The 21,369-nt window shown below is 37.1% G+C and overlaps 1 protein-coding gene across 2 annotated transcripts in view; it reads left to right on the top strand.

The window, feature by feature from the left end:
- SYT14 (synaptotagmin 14) overlaps positions 1–21,369 on the top strand; it is a 143,744-nt gene that overhangs the window by 82,807 nt on the left and 39,568 nt on the right. For both annotated transcript variants that reach the window (XM_079761946.1, XM_079761947.1), the window contains exon 5: positions 20,410–20,681. In XM_079761946.1, coding sequence (XP_079618072.1) covers positions 20,410–20,681 — 272 coding nt within the window. The remainder of the gene's footprint in view (positions 1–20,409; positions 20,682–21,369) is intronic.

Below are 21,369 nucleotides of genomic sequence, written 5' to 3'. Positions count from 1 at the left end.
CTTTTGTCTATTTCTGAACTTTATTCTGTTCCAATTACTTCCTCATTTACAGTGTCTAATGATATATTGTAGCATTATATTATTTTTGTTCATGTTTTTCTGATTATTCTTGTACATTAATTCTTCCAGGTGAACTTTAGAGTAATTATTGTGCTGTTTTGATTGGAATCACATTGACCTGGGTAAAGGTAATCAAAGCTGCATTATTCTCAGCCCAAAGTTAGAGTTCTCTGTTCCTCATTGAGGGCTGGGCAGGAGAAGGGAGCCCCGTCTCTCAATTACACTGGCCTGGGACTTAGCCTCGGCAACAGGTAGCTGAGGACAGGATGAAAAATGGTGACATTTTACTTCCCCCCAGGAAAAAGTTCTCTGTGTGGGTGATGAGATATGGAGACCCTTGTTATGGGTTGCAGCAGAATGGAGTAGTCTCCACATTGCTAAGCTGGGAAGGAGAGAATGGTCTTGGGTCAAATACCATAGACTGTCATCTTAGTGAATTTTCATGGATAATATTGAATAGATCCTTTCTTCATTTGTTGTTCATTTCTAGACACTCTAAGTGGTCTTTATTTTTAAAAAATAGTTTCCATCAATTTCACTGGGGAGTGGCTCAATAAAGCTCTTCATGCTGTCATGCTGGAAGTTGGTCTTCTATTAATTTGTTTTTTAAATTGTATGCTTTCAGCGTACAGATAGGTGCAGGATAATGTCATAATGATGCATGTATTCTCTAGCTTTTTAAGATTGTAACTTGTACTGTATCCCAAGAATTTTAATAAATGAAACACTTGAAGATCTCTCATAAGGTGTATATCATTCCCATGCATTTTTTGTGTTAAAATTTTTTGCCCTAGCCGGTTTGTCTCAGTGGATAGAATGTCGGTCTGCGGGTTGAAGGGTCTCGAGTTCGATTCTGGTCAAGGGCACATGCCTGGGTTGCAGGCTTGATCAACAGTAGGGGGTGTGCAGGAGGCAGTCAATCAATGATTCTCCTTCATCATTGATGTTTCTATCTCCCTCTCCCTTCCTCTCTGAAATCAATAAAAATATATTTTATAAAAACCAAATTTTTAAAGCTGCTGCTTTAACAGTGTGCAAGCAGTTTTTACTAATCTTTTATATATTCATCAACACTTATAGTTGCCAGACTTATGCATTTTTGGCAATCTACTAAATGGTATTAAATATTGTGATGGAGTTTCTAGGTACAACAGATAAGACAAAAAATAAAATTTGTGAAGATTTGAAAAGAAGAACTAAACTAGGCATTATATGGAAATGTTATGATTGTCTGCCTAGAAGGGGAAGCAGACTGTATAGGCAAATTATTAGGAAATATTTTATCCAGCAGCTTTGCTCATTATTTCTAATATGTGTAATACTTTGCCTCTAGCTCTGGCTAGGAACTCCTGCACAGTGTTGAATACTAGTGAATGCTGCTTGTTCCTGTTTTACAGGGAATGCTTCTCATGTTTTTTGTTTGTGAAGTTTGCTCTAGGTATTTGGAAGATATTTATTGAGGTAATGAAATTCCCTTCTGTTCCTCACTAAAATTATTTTGTTTTGGTTTATTAATTAATGTTTAATGTTATCATTGCTGTTTCCTATGAAATCACACATTTTTATACTTTCATCTGTTTTAAATTATATTAAAAGATATTTCTGTGTTCAACCAACTTTACATTCCTGAGATTTTCCTGAATCAAATTTGTTGACTCTTATTTCTGTACGTTTAAGCTCTAAAGGAGCTTACTGTAAACTTTTCCCTTCTCGTACACTCCTTGTTTGAGTTTTAGAATTGAGTTTCACAAAATCATAAAAATGAGATAAATAAGTCTTGGATTATTTCCTCTTTCTAATTTTTCTAGAACATTATATAAAATCAAGTGTATTTGTTCTCGAAATGTTCAGTAGAATCAATCTGTAAAATCACCTTACATTACCTTTTTTTCTTTTTTGTGGGTAGATTTTTATTTATTCAGTACCTAAATGTTGTATGTATAATTGGTTTCTGGTGAATTTTATTTTCCCAGGAATTTTCTATAAGTTTTAGAATTATGGTTAAAAGGTATTAATAGTACTCTTTGTTTAACCTTGTTATGGTTTGTGTGGGGTTTTTTTTGGGGGGGGTATCTTTTTTTCAAGGAACCTGGTTTGGGTTTATATGAATCCTCTCTATTGAATATATTTTTTAAAATATTATTAATTTTGTATTCTTTAATATTTTCTTTCTTTGGAGTTAACCTTCCTTTAATTTCTTGAGCTGAATACTTTATTATCTTTCAGGGTTTTTCTGTTTTCTGACATATACACTTAAGGATATGTATTTCTCTTTTTTTTTAACTGTCACAGATTTTAGTTTATAATATTTTATCTTACATCTACTTTTATGTCTTCCCTGATTCCTATAATTTTTTTCTAGATCATAAGTTAATTTGAAGTTTAGAAAATTTCCAAATCTATAGAAAAATTTTAAATGTATTGAGTTTTTTAAAAAATCTCTTCTGGTTTCTGAGTTCTAAGTAATTATGCTGTGATCAGATAACAATATATGTGATATTAGCTCTTCCCATTTGTTAAAAAACGAACAAACCCTGCTTTTTATAGCTAATGTATTTGTTTGGGGGGAGGGGCAAGTTGTCAATACTTAATGTGTCCATCAAAAGAATATGTATTCTTAAATTCTTGATTGCAAGGTTCTAAGAATGTCCTTTAGTCAAACTTATTGTGTTCAAATCTGCTGTATCCTTCCTAAATATTTTTCTGCTTTACCTTATTAGGCAAGATTTAAGTCTTTCAGTATGATTGTGGATTTGCAAGACTTTTGGAATTTCGTTGACTTTTCTTTAAATATTTTAAAGTTATGTTTTAAGGACTCAACATGTTTAAGGCTTATATATTTCTGTTAAATCATCCCATTTATAATTACATGGTAATAACCCTCTTTATTCTTTTACTTTTATGCCTTTTGTAGGAGGGACCAAAATTTCTATTTCATTTGACATATTATACCAATACAGCTTTTTCCTATTGATATTTATCAAGTATACATATATTTTTTAATGCTGTAACATTCAACCTTTCTATATTCTTAATTCTAAGTATAGCTCTTAATACTTTAGCTCCCCTATGTTTATTGCAACATATTATAATCATGTGTTTGAATTTATTTCTGCCATATTATTTTATTTTATTCACTCCACTTTTTCCATGCTGCTTTTTCTTCCCATTTTTGTCTTTGGCCTGAGTAAAATTTTTTAAAATTCTTTATTGTTTAAAGTATTACATATGTCTTATTTTTTCCCCATTGGCCATCCCTACCCCCCAGCACATGCCCCTATCCCCTTACTGTCTGTGTCCATTGGTTACGCTTATATGCATGCATACAAATCCTTTGCTTGATCTCTTACCCCCACCCCCACCTTCCCCTGCCTTCCCTCTGATGATTGACGGACTGTTTGATGCTTCTATGTCTCTGGATCTATTTTTGTTCATCAGTTTATGTTGTTCATTATATTCCACAATTGAGTGAGACCATGTGATATTTTTCTTTCTCTGACTGGCTTATTTCGCTTAGCATAATGCTCTCCATGTCCATCCACGCTGTTGCAAATGGTGAGAGTTCTTTCTTTTTTACAGCAGTGTAGTATTCCATTGTGCAGATGTACCACAGGTTTTTAATCCACTCATCTGCTGATGGTCACTTAGGTCCGTGGTCGGCAAACTGCAGCTTGCGAGCCACATTCGGCTCTTTGGCTCCTTGAGTGTGGCTCTTCCACAAATACCACAGCCTGGGCAAGTCTATTTTGAAGAAGTGGCGTTAGAAGAAGTTTAAGTTTAAAAAATTTGGCTCTCAAAAGAAATTTCAATCGTTGTACTGTTGATATTTGGCTCTGTTGACTAATGAGTTTGCCGACCACTGACTTAGGTTTTTTTCAAATCTTGGCTATTGTAAATTGTGCTGCTATGAACATATGTCCTTTCTGATTGGTGTTTCTGGTTTCTTGGGATATATTCCTAGAAGTGGGATTACTGGGTCAAATGGGAGTTCCATTTTTAGTTTTTTGAAGAAACTCTATACTGTTCTCCACAGTGGCTGCACCAGTCTGCATGCCCACCAGCAGTGCACAAGGGTTCCTTTTTCTCCACATCCTCGCCAGCAGTTGTCTTTTGTCGATTTGTTGATGATAGCCATTCTGACAGGTGTGAGATGCTACCTCATTATTGTTTTGATTTGCATCTCTCGGATGATTAGTGACTTTGAGCATGTTTTCCTATGTCTCTTTGGCCTTCTGTATATCCACTTTCGAAAAGTGTCTATTTAAGTCTTTTGCCCATTTTTTTATTGGATTGTTTATTTTCCTTTTGTTACGATGTATGAGTTCCCTATAAATTTTGGAGAATAGACCCTTATCGGAGATAGCGTTGGCAAATATGTTCTCCCATGAAGTGGGCTTTCTTGTTGTTTTGCTAATGGTTTCTTTTGCTGTGCAGAAGCTTTTTATTTTGATGTCCCATTTGTTTATTTTCTCCTTAGTTTCCATTGCCCTAGGAGCTGTATCGGTAAATATATTACTACGACGTATGTCTGATATTTTGCTGCCTATGGATTCTTCTAGGATTTTTATGGTTTCCCATCTTACGTTTAAATCCTTTATCCACTTGGAGTTTATTTTTGTGTATGGTGTAAGTTAGTGTTCTAGTTTCTTTTTTTTTTTTTTTTCATGTATCTGACCAAATTTCCCAGCACCATTTATTGAAGAGACTGTCTTGACTCCATTGTATGCTCTTGCCTCCTTTGTCAAATATTAATTGAGCATAATGGCTTGGGTCTATTTCTGGGTTCTCTGTTCTGTTCCATTGGTCTATATGTCTTTTCTTATGGCAGTACCAGGCAGTTTTGAGAACAGTGGCTTTGTAATATAGCTTGATATCTGGTATTGTGATTCCCTCCAACTTTGTTCTTCTTTCTCAGGATTGCTGCGGTATTCGGGGTCTTTTTTAATACCATATTGGCCTGATGTAATTTTTAGGGCCATAATGTAGTGTGCAAAAATTTTTGATGGTCTCCAAATTTGATGGTATTTGTATCTAGAAATAGCCATAGAAAAGGGGATGATTCTAAACAGCTTTAGAAATTTAGAAACACTGAGAGAAAACATTGTTTGCATTCAAGTTGAAATTACTTATAAGATTTAGCATAATATTAATTACATATTAATATTATTAATGATAACTATTTATAAAATGTCTGCATAATGTAGTGGTCACTTCCATTACGTGATATAAACCTCTTGTTCTCAGAAGGGAAATGTGTGTTTTTTCCTTTCCTCCTTTAACCTTTATATGCAATCTTTTTGGCCAGCTTTCTATCTCCTTTTGCATTGTACAGTCATTTAGTTGTAGAATCACAAAGCTAGATGGGCTCTTGAAAGTTACATGTCATTATGCAGAAAAGTCTACACCTCAAATATCAAAACATAAAACTTGGCTTAAGCGAATCAAGTTTTGGGGTTTTTTGTTCAAGAAAGGAGATTCTCTAGTTTCCTTTTATAAACCAATGCATCATTAGCAATTTCCACTTTAAGAAAATTAATCTCTTATTTTAAACCAGCCCCAAATGGAACTGTTAAATGTTATGGAATTATAGTAGTTAGAATTGCAAAGATGTTTTTTCAATTGCAAGGATCTTAGTGATCTAGCTCATTTTCTTCACTTTCTGTGCACAGAACCAGTTGACAGGCTAATTTAGTTTCTTAGTAGCAGACCATAGATTCAAACCCAAGTTTGCTCCCTCCCTGTTTGATGTTTCTTAGTCTCCTTGTTCCTGACATGTAACCTTCACAAATTCTGTGCCTAGCAAAATAGGTACTAAAGCAGATGCATCTTGTTTAACAATTCCTGGGAGAAAAAGACAGTTAAACTTGGAATTGCTCTGTGTCAAGTGGTTTGCGCTTTGTTATAGGGGGGGCACAGAAGAGGCACGTTGAAGTCAGGTGGGTGCTTTTAGTGTAGGTCCACCCACACGCTATTTTCCCAAACCATTTTTAACAGAACATGGCATTGGGCCTCTGTGGCACTCATGAGAGAAGCTGGTTTAGGTGGATAAATTTCCCTGCTGTTCAACTCCATTCAGCAAGGATAGTTTTGAATGTAATTTCTACCGACTTTCGCTATAGTTCTTAATGGTAAGGAAAACAGATACTAAACGTTTAGACTTTCAGAGATGTATTATTTTCCCCTCAGCTAACTCTTATTTAAACAGAGTATTCCCATTTCCTTGAACAGTTTTTATATTTTCTACTTAGAAAATTTTCAGTCTTTTAATGGCTACAAAAGATGCTTTCCTTCTCTACAAATGAAGAAATTGAGGCATTATGAGGTTTAACCTAGAACAGTGATGGCGAACCTATGACACGCATGTCAGCACTGACACGCGTTGCCATTTCTGATGACACGCAGCCGCTGAAGCGGCCACATGCCGAGGATGAAACATTTGCTGCTCCTGAGGATGAAACATTTGCGACTAGAGTCTTGGAGTTAGTTTTTTCCTCAAAGTGACACACTACCCGAGTTATGCTCAGTTTCTTGGCGAAGTTTGACACACCAAGCTCAAAAGGTTGCCCATCACTGACCTAGAACCTCTTCATGGAACTTACTTTATCAAACTGAATTTTTGTACATTGTATGTGCTGCTTATAAATTCAAGAGCTTTCTTTTAGTAAATCAGCTTTTGCATTTTAGGTAATAAAAATATTTGTGTTTACCCAGCCAATATGATCTTTAGGTCACAAGTCCTTGTAGGAATAATAATATTACTAGGTTGATGTTTCTTCATTAGAAAAATTAGAATAATTAAACATTGATTAAAGGGACATACCACATTTAATAGATGTCTTGTGAATTGTTATGTCATGTGAAGAGACTGAAACTTAAGATTTATATGCATATTTGTCTTAAAAAGTAAAACTATATCTCTGATAGGAAGTGACCTCAGCACCATTTACATACTTATACTGTTTTTAAAACTGTAAGTCACAAAAGGAGATGCTGAAAATATTTCTTGTTAGAAGTCACATCTGATATTCAATTCTGATTTTTAAAAAAATGTGTTGTAGTAGAAGGTTTTATTAAGAAAATATGCTACAGTAAGGGAAAAAAAGGTAAAGATAAAATGAGAGGATTTCTGACATAGTCCAAATAATTTTTATTGGTAATTTTGCCTGATAATTTTTTAAAATGCTGTTCCATTTTGCAATGTTTTTGTTATAAGCCAGCAGTTAACCTTGGACAGTCTATATGTTCTCATAAATGAGTTGTTCTGAAAATTTTTATTATGGACTATATAGATATGAATGTTGCTATGAGATATTGTCTTTAATATAATTAGTTTTCATTACTGGAGATCTGAAAACCAGTTTATTTTGGGCTTCAGGTTTCACTTTGGACCCTGTACTCACTGATGGACTGTTACATATTAGTTTATTTTAATGCTTATACCTTTCTTTTTTAATCCCTCTTCATTTCTTACCTCGTGATTTGATGTCTACTCAGATTTTTAAAATAACATTCCATTCCCCTGGCTTGTTTAATTTAAAAATTCCTACACACCTACACACACACACACACACACACACACACACACACACACACACCTTTTTGTAAAAAGCATGAATAGTAGTACAAACAATTAGAAATTCAGGGTGTCTAGATGGCTTGATTCCTGCCATGTCAGTTTCCTCGTGTTTGATGAGACACATAAAGCAGTTGTGGGAGAATGCTTGTCACTGGTATCCATGGTGACTCCAAAGATATGGAACTCAAATGGGTAGAGAGTAAGCCACAGTAATAGGTCTCATTATAAGGGCAAAATACATAAAAGGTTCAGGCATATGTTTTTAATTAAGTTTCCAAAAATAGCTAGAAATCGGAGAGGATGCAGTGAAATAATATTTTTCACTATTAGAAATGGTATGGGCAGCATTTGAAATTTAATGATTATCTTTTACTAAAGGACGAGAGATGTACACTTTGAATACTCATAGTAGTGTAGTTTCTCAATCATAATTTAAACAAGGGAGTGCACACAGAATAAAAGGGACACTTAGTTTCATATTGATAGAAATGTAGAATTCGCTTACCCTTTTTAATTCTTACCCCTCTACATCGCTTATTCCTAACAGCACCTTTTAGGCTTTTCCTTGTTGAGTCTAATGTACTTATTAGGAAACATCCTCTGTCTATACAATGTGCAGGAATGAGCCCATGGGTTTTTGTTTTAAAATGCAAGTAAGACAATAGCCGAAATTCTTATTGTTCATTCATATTAAATTTTCCACCTTTTTGGGAACATATTAACTTTGAGTGGGTTGAAACAGGATTCAGGGAAAGTAGACTATAATAATTAAGTATTTTCTGTGAGAGAATTATTATGGATGAAAGATTAATAACTCTTTTGAGACAAAATTCTTTAAAGATTTCTTTTTGAATTGCAATCTGTAAAGAATAATCTTGTATTGCATTGCAATTCAACTCATTATTTCTTCCTGTTGCTATAGAAACTAATTCTGGTGCAGCTGTGATTGCTAATCAAAATTCTAACATTATACAACCTTTTCCTCCTTAGTGCTTCATTTTATTTTTAGTTACAAAATAATAAATTTCAATGGTGAGCCGATAACAGTGGTCAAACATTAATGCAAAGATTTTTTAAAAATTTGAGCCCTTTCCAGTGAAAATAGAGAGGTGCTCTTATTGTATAGTTTCAATATGAACAACAAAACAAAGCCTTTTTACTGAATTACAAAGGTCTATAATTGCTGTGTTACATCAACATTATGAAGCACTTAACTGCTTCATAATTCTAAATTGCTACAATTTCAACCATCTATTTTTGAAGTGTCTGGTTGCTGGTATTATAAAAATGAAAAAATAAAAAGTCCTCAGAATGCCTGAAGTGTTTTAAAACAAAATGGGAACGAGAACAGCCTTCCTCTTTTATCCTCCAGGAATTGAGATCACATTTCCAGATTATGTCATAAGAAAAAGCTAATTAGTTCTCATTCTTGTCTTTATTAATATATAACCACCACCTTACCAATCTATACTGTTAGCATCATCTAATGTAAATCTATGTTTACATTACAGGCCAGAACTGAATTATATATTTTGTCTTTCTAAGAGCATGGGTTCTTTTCCATTTCATAAAACAAATATAAAAACTTCTCACCAAATTATTAATAGCAAAAAATGTAATATATGAACTCCAGAAGGCCTAAACTAATTCTAAAATGAAATCTTTGGTATGTTATAGTATATATTATTGCATATACAGCACTTACCAATTTTATTTTCTGATTTGGTATATCAAATAAGGCAATAAAAGCTGAAATTTATAATTTCATATTGATTGATTTAAGTTATAACTCAGACTTGTAAAAAAGGCTATTTGTTGTCTGTTATAAAGATGAAATGAAACACAATGGGAAAGGTAGCAGATATGATTTAATTTCTGTGTTAATTTTTTACTTTCATTTACTGATGAGCATATGCTGATTGACAGGAGCATGAAAATCTAGGAGCATATAAAATCTTGCGGACTTGAGAAGGTACCATATTATTTAAAATTTGTACTTGTAAATAAATCAGCTCTATTTTATTAGATTCTTTACATCTCTGATGGAATTTGAGTATTATAAACCCGTGGTTATCTATATCCCTCAAAGATAACTAGGAATTTATTCCTTATGCATGAGAATTCTTTAATATTTTAATGGAAATCTTTCTGATTTGTTTCTTATGCTTAGCTTAATTAGATCTTTAGTAACAATTTAGGGTCATGATTAATATTGACTACTAGACAGAACCAAAGTAAAAGTTGTAAATTAAGATGCTCATGCTAATGTAGATGGCATGGAGCATATTGCTAAATGACTCTGATATGGGAAGTAATCCTGTACTTTGCTTTTTGAAAAATCCTTGTTTGATTACTTTTTGTTGTGGCCTCTTGTACAGTTGGAACAAGGTGACATAGCATTCTGTACAGTTTTAACAGGGCAGAATTCTTGCAAAATTAATCTATAAACTAACTTAGAAATTCTGTTGCTTTTTCTCAGGAACACTAAATAATGAAAAATATCTGGCTCTAATTCACTTATTCTTTCTAAGTTCCACTGTATGAGAGTGTAGGATTTGGTTTGGCCTGGCTGGTGTGGCTCAGTGATTGAGCATGGACCTATGAACCAGGAGGTCACACATCTAGTAAATGGCAGAAGTGGAGTTAGAACCAGGCTGTCTAATACCAAACCCCACATTCTTTTTTTTTTTTTTAATATGCTTTTTAAAATTGATTTTTGAGAAGGGAGAGGGGGAGAGAAACATCCATGGGCTGCCTCCTGCATGCCCCCTACTGGGGGATCAAGCCTGCATGTGTCCTGAATGGGAATTGAATTGTGACCTCCTAGTTCATAGGTCAGTGCTCAACCACTGAGCAACACTGGCCAGGCCAAACCCTACACTCTTACACAGTGAAGTATTGTAAAGCATCAAATAGACCATAAATTAGTGTATGAGCATAAGGCGTTGACACAAACATAGGCATCTCTTTGTCAGCCTGCAACCCCGGCTCTATCATTCACATTGTTTATTAATAATGTTAGAGGAAGCATGCTACACTCTTTCAAAAATTTCTGTTAGATTGTTTACAGATGACTTGGGTCCAGATTTTATAAATTCTTTTCTATCAAAAGAAAATGCCCTCCAGAAAGCAATATATCTTTTCTAATTCTCCATAATGTTTCTATTGCATAGATTTTATGACACCAACAGTATGTCTTTGATGTTAACCTGGGACTTAATTTGTGGATAGCAGTACCTACATGACATATTTATTTTTAAATATTGCAAATGTTATATTTTATGTAACTTTCTTTCCCATAGGTTCATTCCTTCAGCAACATTAAGCATTTTGATAGTAGGCCTTCATCTTTTTTCTTTTATGTTGCCGACAACTAGCATATCTTTGGTAATCATAAATATTCATTTATCTATTGAGACCTTACATTGCAGACCTGGGGGATGTTAAGAGTCAGTTTCTCTACTCAGAATCTCAGAACAAGTAGGAGAAATACATGTTTTTAAGAGCTTTATTGAGATGTAAATCACATACCATAAAAACCACTTGTGTACAATTCAGTGGTTTTTAGTGTATTTACAGAGCTGTGCAGCCATCACCATAATCTAATTTTAGAACATTCTCATCACTTTAAAAATAAATCCTGTCCCCATTAGCAGTCATTGTTCAATACCACTCTCCAGCCAAGGCAACTACTAATCTATTTTCTGTCTATATGTAATGTTTGCCTGTTCCACACACTTTTCATGTAAATGGAATAATGTAATATGTGGCTATTTGTGACTGATTTCTGTCACTTTGCATAATGATTGCACTGGTTTTCCATATTGTAACATGTATCAGAACTATATTATTTTGGTATCTCATTGCATAGATAAACGCATTTTATTTATTCATTCATCACTTGATGAATATTTGGGTTCTTTATTATGAGTAATGTTGCCATGAGCATTCATGTATAAATCATTATGAAATGTATGTTTTCATTTTTCTTAGGTACATGCAATGTAGGAGTGGAATATGCTGGGTCATATCATAACTCCATGTATAACATTTTGAGAAACTGCCAAATTACTTTTCAAAGTGGTCGTACCATTGTACATGCCCATCAGAAGTGTATGAAGGTTCCAGTTTCTTCACATGTTGTAAACACTTTTATTAGATGTTGTATTTTTCTGTGATTTGGGGAAATAGTTGTTAAAGAATTACATATAGTGCAAAGGTATGGAATGTTGGCACAAAGGATGGAATTGTTAAAACAGAACAGGAAACGTTTTACGCTAGAAATATGGAGTCTTGGATCTTGGAAACAAAGGACATCTGTAGGTTGACATCGAAAACAAAGAACAATGTATTGAGCCATGTCCAACATTAGTGAGGCATGATAATACCCATCAATTTTAAAAAATATGAGTAGTCTGGCAAAGCTGGTACAGTGATTTTCAAATTGCAGATAGATCATGAAATCAATTCTATGGATCTTGAAAAACATTTTAAAAAATGAAATTATGTTGACCATAAAATATAATTTTTGTACATAGTAAGGATAAACATTACTTAGTTCCTGTGGTTTAAAACAAAAAGATGTGAAAATGTTTCTTTAGAGTGTGTACACTAGAATTGTCAAGTAGTTGAATAGAATGTCAGGAGACTTTTCATTGACTATTTGTGTAGTGTGAGACACAGATGTGAATGCTTAAAGCTCTAGCCCAGTGGTCGGCATACTCATTAGTCAACAGAGCCAAATATCAACAGTACAACGATGGAAATTTCTTTTGAGAGCCAAATTTTTAAAACTTGAACTATATAGGTAGGTACATTGTTATTAACTTAATTAGGGTACTCCTTCAATGGCACTGTACGTGCGTGCCCACACATGGTCTTTTGTGGAAGAGCCACACTCAAGGGGCCAAAGAGCCACATGTGGCTCGCAAGCCGCGGTTTGCCGACCACTGCTCTAGGATTATAACAATACTAGAGGCCCGATGCATGAAAATCGTGCAAGGGGCTTGCAACCACGGCAGCTTGCCTCAGCCCTCACAGCCCCAGCTTCGTCCAGAAGGTTGTTCAGCTGTCGGGTCTAATTAGCATATTATGCTTTTATTATTATATATTTTTTAGTCACTGATGTTTTTTAGAGCTCAGTAGAATGACTTGTCAAACTAAGTAGATCAGTGTTTCTCAACCTTTTCCCATTGTTGCTTCCCTACAGAGATCATTTTAATTTATATAAATCAACTTAATTTGAATTTAACTTCTAAATAAAATTACTAAGTAAGATTTTGTTTGGTAGGTTTAAGCTTTGATTGGTCAAAATTTGTAATACCTACAATTTTTGTCCCCCACTCCAGCGCTTATTTTAACCCCCTTGGGTATAATATTACTCTCATTAAGAATATGTGATCTAGCTTATTCCAATTGTATTTAAAATTAGAAGACTTGGAATTTCCACTTCAACCTATGAGGAAATTACTACTGTAGGACTTGCTTTTCTGATAAATAATTAGAACACTGGGAAAAATGATAAGAAACAACTGTCTTCATGATTTCCTCAAAAAAATTAAAAGTGGAATTGCTTTTTTAAAAAAAATATATTTTATTGATTTTTTACAGAGAGGAAAGGAGAGGGACAGAGAGCTAGAAACATCGATGAGAGAGAAACATCGACCAGCTGCCTCTTGCACACCCCCTACCGGGGATGTGCCCGCAACCAATGTACATTCCCTTGACCAGAATCGAACCTGGGACCTTTCAGTCCGCAGACCGACGCTCTATCCACTGAGCCAAACCGGTTTCGGCAAGTGGAATTGCTTTTTGACCCAGCAATCCCACTTCTGGCAATATATCCCAAGAATCCCCATAGCAGGACAGTAGGCGTATTGCTCTCTTTGCCCCATGAAAACCTGTTACCTTTGTTCTCTGTGGATTGTTCTGAAGGAAAAATCATTTGCTAAATTAAAGCTGCCTATCAAATACCAAGGCGCCTTAATTCGCTGAACATCTCCAGTTGCAGCCATCTTCTAATGAAGCTTATGATCATTTGTCAGGCCTGTTAATTTTTGCAGTGGCCAAGCTAGTGAAGACATTTATGAGATCAGCAGTTCTCAAGTCTGTGATGGTAGACTAGTCTCTGCTCTTCCCTGGGAGTGTCCTGTTGCTAGAGAAAGGAAGCCCCAGTGGTCTCCAGCTGTCCCTTCCTCTACCAAATAGCCACTGCGTAGAAAACCAACGTGTGGCTTCTGCCAGTTGCTAAGAGTGTACATTCTAATTGTAAACCCAAGAACTGGGAAAATAATGCACGGTGATATTTTAGATTTCTTCTTAGGTATTGGATGTTATCTGATGCGATGATATGTGGGATTGTTTTTAAATTTCACTTTCTAATTGCTCATGGTGTGTGTGTGTGTGTATGTTTGATATTGCTCTCATATCTAGTGACCTTGCTCAATTTGCTTCTAACTCTAATTTATCTCTAAAATTATTTTGGTGTTTCTATATCACAATTATCATCTGAGAGTAATGGGTTTTATTTCTTTCCGATTCTTTTGCATCATCTTTTTCTCACCTTAGTGCACTGGCTAGCACCTCCAGTACATTGTTAAGTTGAAGTGTTGATAACAGGCATTGTTGTCTTAGTCCCTACCTTAGAGGTACAGCTTTCAGCATTTATTTCAGCATTAAAAGTGATGTTTGCTATAGGACTTTCAAAGATACCTTTTCTGAGTTAGAGGAAATTGGCTTCTATTCCCAGTTGTGCAGATATTTTTGTCATGAATGGATAATAACTTTTATCAAGTGCTCTTTTATTCAGTACGATTAAAAGAGCATTTAATAATTTTTACCTTTATTCTTTTAATGCAATTAATTAAATATTCTAATGTTAATTCCACCTTACATTTATAGAATAACTCTACATTCTTAGTATAAACCAAGTTGGTTGGTATGTGGTACCCTGTTTATATGACTCTAGGTTTAGTTTGTTAATACTTTGTATAGAATTTTTGTATCTGTGTTTACAAGATAGATTGGCTTATCCTACCTAATAGTAGACAAATACGCAAATTGACCATACCTCCGACACACCCACAAGCCACGCCCACCATCCAATCAGAGTGAGCATGCAAATTAACCCAAACCAAGGTGGCTACAGCCACAGAGAGCAAGGTTTCCTAGGTAACAGAGGAAGCCAGCTTTCTGCCTGCCCTTGCCAGGCCTAAGCCTCCACTCAAACTACAAAGTTTCAATTATAGAAGGTAAACAAATTCAAACAAATGGCGGCAGAATGGAGCTTGAGAGAGCAGGCCAGGGTTGCTGCTGGCAACAGGGGAAGCAAAGCTTTCCGCACACCCTGGCCAGGCCCACCCACTTAAGGCAACAAAGTTTCAATTATAACCCCAACACAAATGGCTGCCAGCCTCGGAGGGAGCCCCAGGCTTGGCTCCGCTCCAGGCTACAAAGTTTCAATTTTAGAAGGAAAATAAATTCCAGATACCAGGGCCTCCGCTTGGGTTGCCAGGGGGTGTGGCCAGCCTGCAAACCACCACAGGCCCCTCGCTCAGGCCGTCCCATGCCCCAAGGGAATCCCCACCTGATCCGGGATGCCCTTCAGGGCAAACCAGCTGGCCCCCACCCCTGTACCAGGCCTCTATCCTATCTAATAAAAGAGTAATATACAGATTGATCATCACTGCAACATACAATATAGCTGCCCCCATGTGGTCAAAGATCCTGCCCCCATGTGGACACAAGATGGCCACCACAAGATGGCCAGCAGGAGAGGGCAGTTGGGAGGCACCCAGCCTGCAAGGGAGGGCAGTTGAGAAGGACCAGGCCTGCAAGGGAGGGCAGTTGGAGGTGATCAACCCTGCAGGAGAGGGCAGTTAGTAGTGACCAGGCTGGCAGAGGAGGGCAGTTAGGGGCAAACAGGCTGGCAGCAGAGTGGTTAGGGGGTGATAAGGCTGGCAGGCAGAAGCGGTTAGGGGCAATCAGGAAGGCAGGCAGGCACGTAGTTGGGAGCCAGCAGTCCTGGATTGTGAGAGGGATCCCATATTGGAGAGGGTACAGGCTGGGCTGAGGTACAACCACCCTCCGTGTACGAATTTCGTGCACCGGGCCTCTAGTTTTTTATAAGATACTTTATCAGGCCCTGGTATCAAGGTTATGCTGGTGGTAAGGTTAATTTCAGAAATATTTTCTCTTTTTCATATTATCTGAAATGTTTTGTATAAGATTCGTGTTTTTTACTTCCTTAAATGGTAAATTCACCAGTGAAGCCATCTGGGTCTGGAGTTGTCTTTGTTAGAAAGGTTTTAAAGTATGCATTCAATTTCTGTAAGAGATATAATAATATATAATTTTCCTGCTGCTTCATGAGTTTGTTTTGATAGGTTGTGTTTCCCTAGGAATTTGTCTATATCATCTGATTTTCACATTTATTTTCAGAAAGTATGAAGGTGTCTTTTTTATGGAGATTTTAAAAAAACATTCACAAAATTAACAAAAGTTGGAAAAATATTAGAGTCCCTTTTATGCCCTTGAACCATTTGACAATAAGTGGCCCACTGACCGGCTGCTTTATCACCCCCAGGTACTTTAGTGTATATTTTCTACAAACAAGAGTATTCTCCTAAATACCCACTATACAACCATCAAAATTAAGTTACTAACATTGATGTATTATTATATCTTATCCTCAGAACCCATTCATGGTCAACAGCTCTCCAAATAATGTCCATTATAGCAAAAGGGTCTTGTTCAAAACCATACTTTGCCTTTAGTCGTCACGCCTCCTTCATCTAGAACAGTTCCTCAGTCACTGGTTTTTGAAGATGGCAGGCATTTCCTTTTTAGAATGTCTAGGTTTCTCTGACATTTTTCATGGTTAGATTCGGGTTGTGCATCCTGAGCTGGAATGCCACAGAGTGGCGCTGTATGCCTCTCACTGCATCATACGAGGTGATGCACAATTTTGATTTGTCCCATTCCTCATAATGTTCACGTTGATTTCTCCGTGAGGGAGGTGTATCTACTAGGCCTCTCATTGTAAAGTTGCTCTCATTAATTAAGTACTTGGTCAGAAGGTACTTTGACACTATGTCCATTACCTGTTCCTTAAAGTTCTTTCAAATATTTATATCTAGATGGACTCATGGCTTTCCTCCTTCCCTCAATGGGTTGTAAGTAGTTACTAAAATTATTTATTTTGAAACTCAGATTGTTAGTGGGATTTGGTCAGTGCTAACCCCTGCAAGCTGGCTTCTTTGTCCTGTGAACGTGTCCCCATCATTCTCTGAGTGTGCCCCTACCCTAAACAATGAGCTTTTCTAAGTCTGTCTCATGCTTTCCCTTTCTCAGCCCCGGAATTAGCCGTTTCTTCCTGGAGTTCTGGTTCCTTTTAGTAAAGAATAGATTTAGAAGCCAAGATCTTGGCACTAGGTATGCTCACTGCTGTTGAAATACTGTTCTTCAATCCCCACAGTGGACAGAGCTAGGGTACTCTGAAATGTGTGTGTGTATACATACAAATTATGTGAATATTTACACTATATTTGCTTCTGCCTATTATTTAGAAGCTGAGTTCACACTGATGTCTTCAATTCTAATTCAACACCATGGAGTTTGTTCTAGTTTTTTCTCCCTTTCCATATTTGTAACTCCCTTCTCTAATAATGGAAACCAAAATATATACGGCTAATTCCCCTCTCTGTATGCACGTCCCCTCACGTCATTTGGGTTCTGATATCCCGTGCAGACTTCCCCACTTGTGCATGTCCTTGGTGCATGTCCTCGGGACGTGTCCTGACACCCAGGTGGGTTTGCCCCACAGGGGATGTTCTCATCACTCCACCTAAGCTCTAACTTCCTGTTTGAGGTCTGACACCAAGCTCCAGGACTCCCCCTTCTCCTCACACAGCTGCCTTCCTCACCCCACCTGGGCCCTCACACCACAATCCAGGCCACCACCACACACGGACACCCTCCTCCTCCCACTTACCTCTGGTTTTCCCACATCAGGCCGCCTGTCTGCATGGATGCCTGCCTCCTTCCCCAGGGACGTACGCCTGTGTAGATGCCTCTTCCTGGGCTTTGACAACCCACACCAGTCTCTTCTCCAGGGTTCTGATCCTACTTGGGCAGTGACTCCACTCGTAGGGTTGCTTCCTTCGCTCAGGGTAGACACACTCCTCCCCCTGGTTGAGCTTGTTGCCCCAGGCTGGCTGCCCTCCTCAGTGGGGAACCTTCTTTCCCTGCTGAGGTCTGGCTTCTGCGCTGGGCTTCCTCACCCAGCCCAGGCTCCATGTGCTGCACTGGGTAGGACTACCTTGGTGTGCACGCCCTCTGTATCCTATTTGAGCTTTGACACGGCATTTGAAATGATGTCCTATTTTTATTCTAGATACTAGTAATTTATGCCATCTCTCTTTTTCTTCCTGATCAGGCTCTTCCAGTAGTTTGTCAGTTTTATGAGTGTTCTCAAAGAATTCTTTTGTGGTTTGCTGATGCTTTCTATCAAAAGCATGTTTTCTATTTGACTTCTGCTGCATATTACTTCATTTTTTCTACTTTCTTTTGTGATTTCTGTGATCCATGGGTTATTTAACAGTATGTTTTGACTTGTAGTTATTTTGTCTACATGTCTATCAATTTTTAAAGTTCTATTTCTTTTTCTAGTTTAATTCTACTGTGGTCAGAAAACATCCTGTTTATGTTCCAGTCCTGTGAAATGTGTTGAGCCTTAATTTATGACCCACTATCTGTAATCAACTTTGGCAAGTTTCCAGAGACGTTTGCAAAGGGAATTCTCCAGGTGTTGGATGGCCCCCCTCTCCCAGAGCTGCAGTTAGGAACCACGGGTCACTGTGGACATGCATGCAGTGTTTTTCTCGAGGGTTGGAGGATACCTTGTCTTATTTCGTAGGTGCTGTACCATCCGTAGGTAGCAAATTTAAATGCTTAACATGTACCCATGCATGAACCCTTATATGGATATGTTATTTCCACAAAACAGTGCATGAAATTAGGTATGAAACGAGGGATAAAGTAATATAGGGCAGCATCATTTTGGTGTTTCATCGTCCCACCAGGAATTTCTTCTTAAGGTTGGATGTTCACAGTGTGATATAACAACTGTAACGTACATTATGTTATTTTGTCCAACAATTGTTTTAAAGTTTTCCAATACCAATTAAGTTTAAGCCAACTCTTAGTTATTATATTATATTACACTGTGTGGACAATATGACATGGTTGTCTATTTGAGAAAAAGGCCTTACTGCAAAAGTTTTAAAAAAGGAGAAATCCTCATATAACTATTTTTTTAATGAAATTCCTATTCTACATACATTTGGGCATTTTTTACTTGAAAAGTAAAGAGTAAAGGGAGGTATTTTCAACACGTTGAGGATTTTTATAATAATTTATATTTATACATTCCAATATATGTAGTATGTCATTTGTATATTCCAAAACATTTTGCATATTCCAGTTCACAGCTTTAAAATCGTCTCTCTCAAATCCACAAACAGTGGTGAGGTCTACCCGTGGAGCCTACTTAGCATCTTTAAATACCACTGACCCTCCTTTGGGTAACCTGTCTGGAGCACAGGTACACTAAATCTAGACAAGAGCCAGGTGACGGGGCTCAGCTGTAGACATACCCTGGCTGGCAGGCAGCTAGAGAGCTACCTGATATCAAACATAAACAAACATAAATAAACCAAAGGAAGTAAGGTGTAACAGTATTAACAGACAGAAATTATGTTGTGCCGCTCACATCAAAAGGAATTTCAGAGGATTATTATAGTGCAGCAGCTAGTGAGGAAAAAAGACTAGTACAAACTATCTTTTTTTTTCAGGGTCCCTGTTGAGGAGGAGATCCATAGTCCATTAGGAGAAAAACTGAGCAGTATTTACATGTAATACCTGATGTTGCATTCAGGGTTTATCTACACAGACTTAGCTGTTCTGAAATTGTAAACTGAACCCTGTCTCCTTATGCCCACCTCCTGCTCCCACGTATATCCTGTTCACAGGCATGTCCTCAGTCATTGAGATACAGCGTGGAGGTAAAAACTCAAAGGATCGTTTAAGAGTGAAGGAAAAGCGGTTGCACATTAACTGATGGAGGCAGAGATGCCTGCTGAGGACAAGGTGGAGCCACCGTTAGATGGAGTACAGCCCCAGGCTGCATGGGGCAGGGGGTGGTCTCCGATGTTGACGATGGAGGTGGAATGGGAGGGAATGCAGCCTTCGTCCGCCTTTGCTGATGGATGGGGCCTTGACTCCAGGGCACCTCTGTCAGGATTCGGATCTCGGGTAGACGTGATAAGAATGGTTTCTGATGCTGTTGAACTGAATGCTAGTTTACTAAGTTCATTTCAGTAATTGAGGAAAATAAATGAAGTTTTTATGTGTGTTTTACCTACAATATTTTTACCTACTATGGCTAGAGAGAACACAGATCATAAGGAAGTCTGATGCTTCAGGTTTGTTCTGAAAGAACGAACTAGGTAAGCTATTTCACGAATATTTATCATTCCCATTTTTATGCTATATAACTGGCTCTCTCTAGTATTTGAGAGTATATTTTATTTTTTCCTAATACCACTGTGCAGGAGGAGAGAGTGGGAAATCCGATTAGCTTACTTCTGCATCTGAACTAGTGAAGCATAACATTTTCAATCAGTCTTTTTAAAAAAGTTATTTGCAATGATTGTGGACTGTGCTGCGTGTTGAGGCTACTTGGAAACAGTGACCAGATTCTTACTCATTATCAGGAAACTGCATTCAGAGAATGAGAAGAACACCCCCACTGGACGAACTGCAGCCCCCGCCGTATCAGGATGACAGCGGGTCTCCCCACCTCTCATGTACACCCTCAGAAATTGGGGACAGTAAATGTGAATTTTCCCACTGCAGCAACAGCCCAAGACGCTCATATAACAAGTGCCCGAGTGAAGGAAGCACGGGTCACGAAATAGAAAGTTTCCATAATAAAGGATATGAAGAAGATGTTCCCAGTGACAGCACGGCGGTCCTGAGCCCTGAAGTAAGTAAAAGCACATAGAGTTTTTAGAGTGAATGTTGTCTGGAAGACTAACAATCCTGTGCTCCTCCTCTTGGTAAGGAGAAGGTCTTAGCACTTTGTGGCTTATTGTGCCAGTTTCTGTCCTCGATCTAATCTTTAACCAGCGGACTTACTGAGGGTGTCTCAACCATTTTGCAGCGCCCCCTCCCAGGAAGATGGATAGCTGAAAATGAGAGCAATACATAAAATATTGAAAAATTAACTTCCCCCAAGTTTCAACCTCAAGATAGATCTTTTTTAAAAAACATTCTGCAAGTAGTTGTCGGTTTCATAATGAGTGAGGTTTCTATTTATGTTTGTGTCTTTTAAAAATTTATTTTATTTGGGATATTTTTATATTGGGAGGCTGCCCATTAATATTTTAAAAAATAACGGTTTTGCATTTTCCTATCATAGAATATGGAAGAGATAAGTCATGCTCAGTTTCACTAACGAAATTTGAACTCGTGGTGTCAGTTGGTTGTGTTTTAAGTTATTTCTTCTTTTGGAGCAAAAATGTGAAAATTAACACCAAAAATAGGGGTGTTACACATTTGAAGTCTTTCCATGTTCTAGAAAGTTTATAAAAATATTTCTGTAAAGATAAAAATTATAAAGGTCATCTAGAGGGTTTTATAAGGTAGTATTTACTTTTAAATTTCTTTCTTTT

This window comes from Cnephaeus nilssonii (assembly GCF_951640355.1).
Source record: "Cnephaeus nilssonii genome assembly, chromosome: 21".
NCBI classification, from domain to species: domain Eukaryota; kingdom Metazoa; phylum Chordata; class Mammalia; order Chiroptera; family Vespertilionidae; genus Cnephaeus; species Cnephaeus nilssonii.
This window is presented reverse-complemented; position numbering and strand designations above follow the sequence as displayed.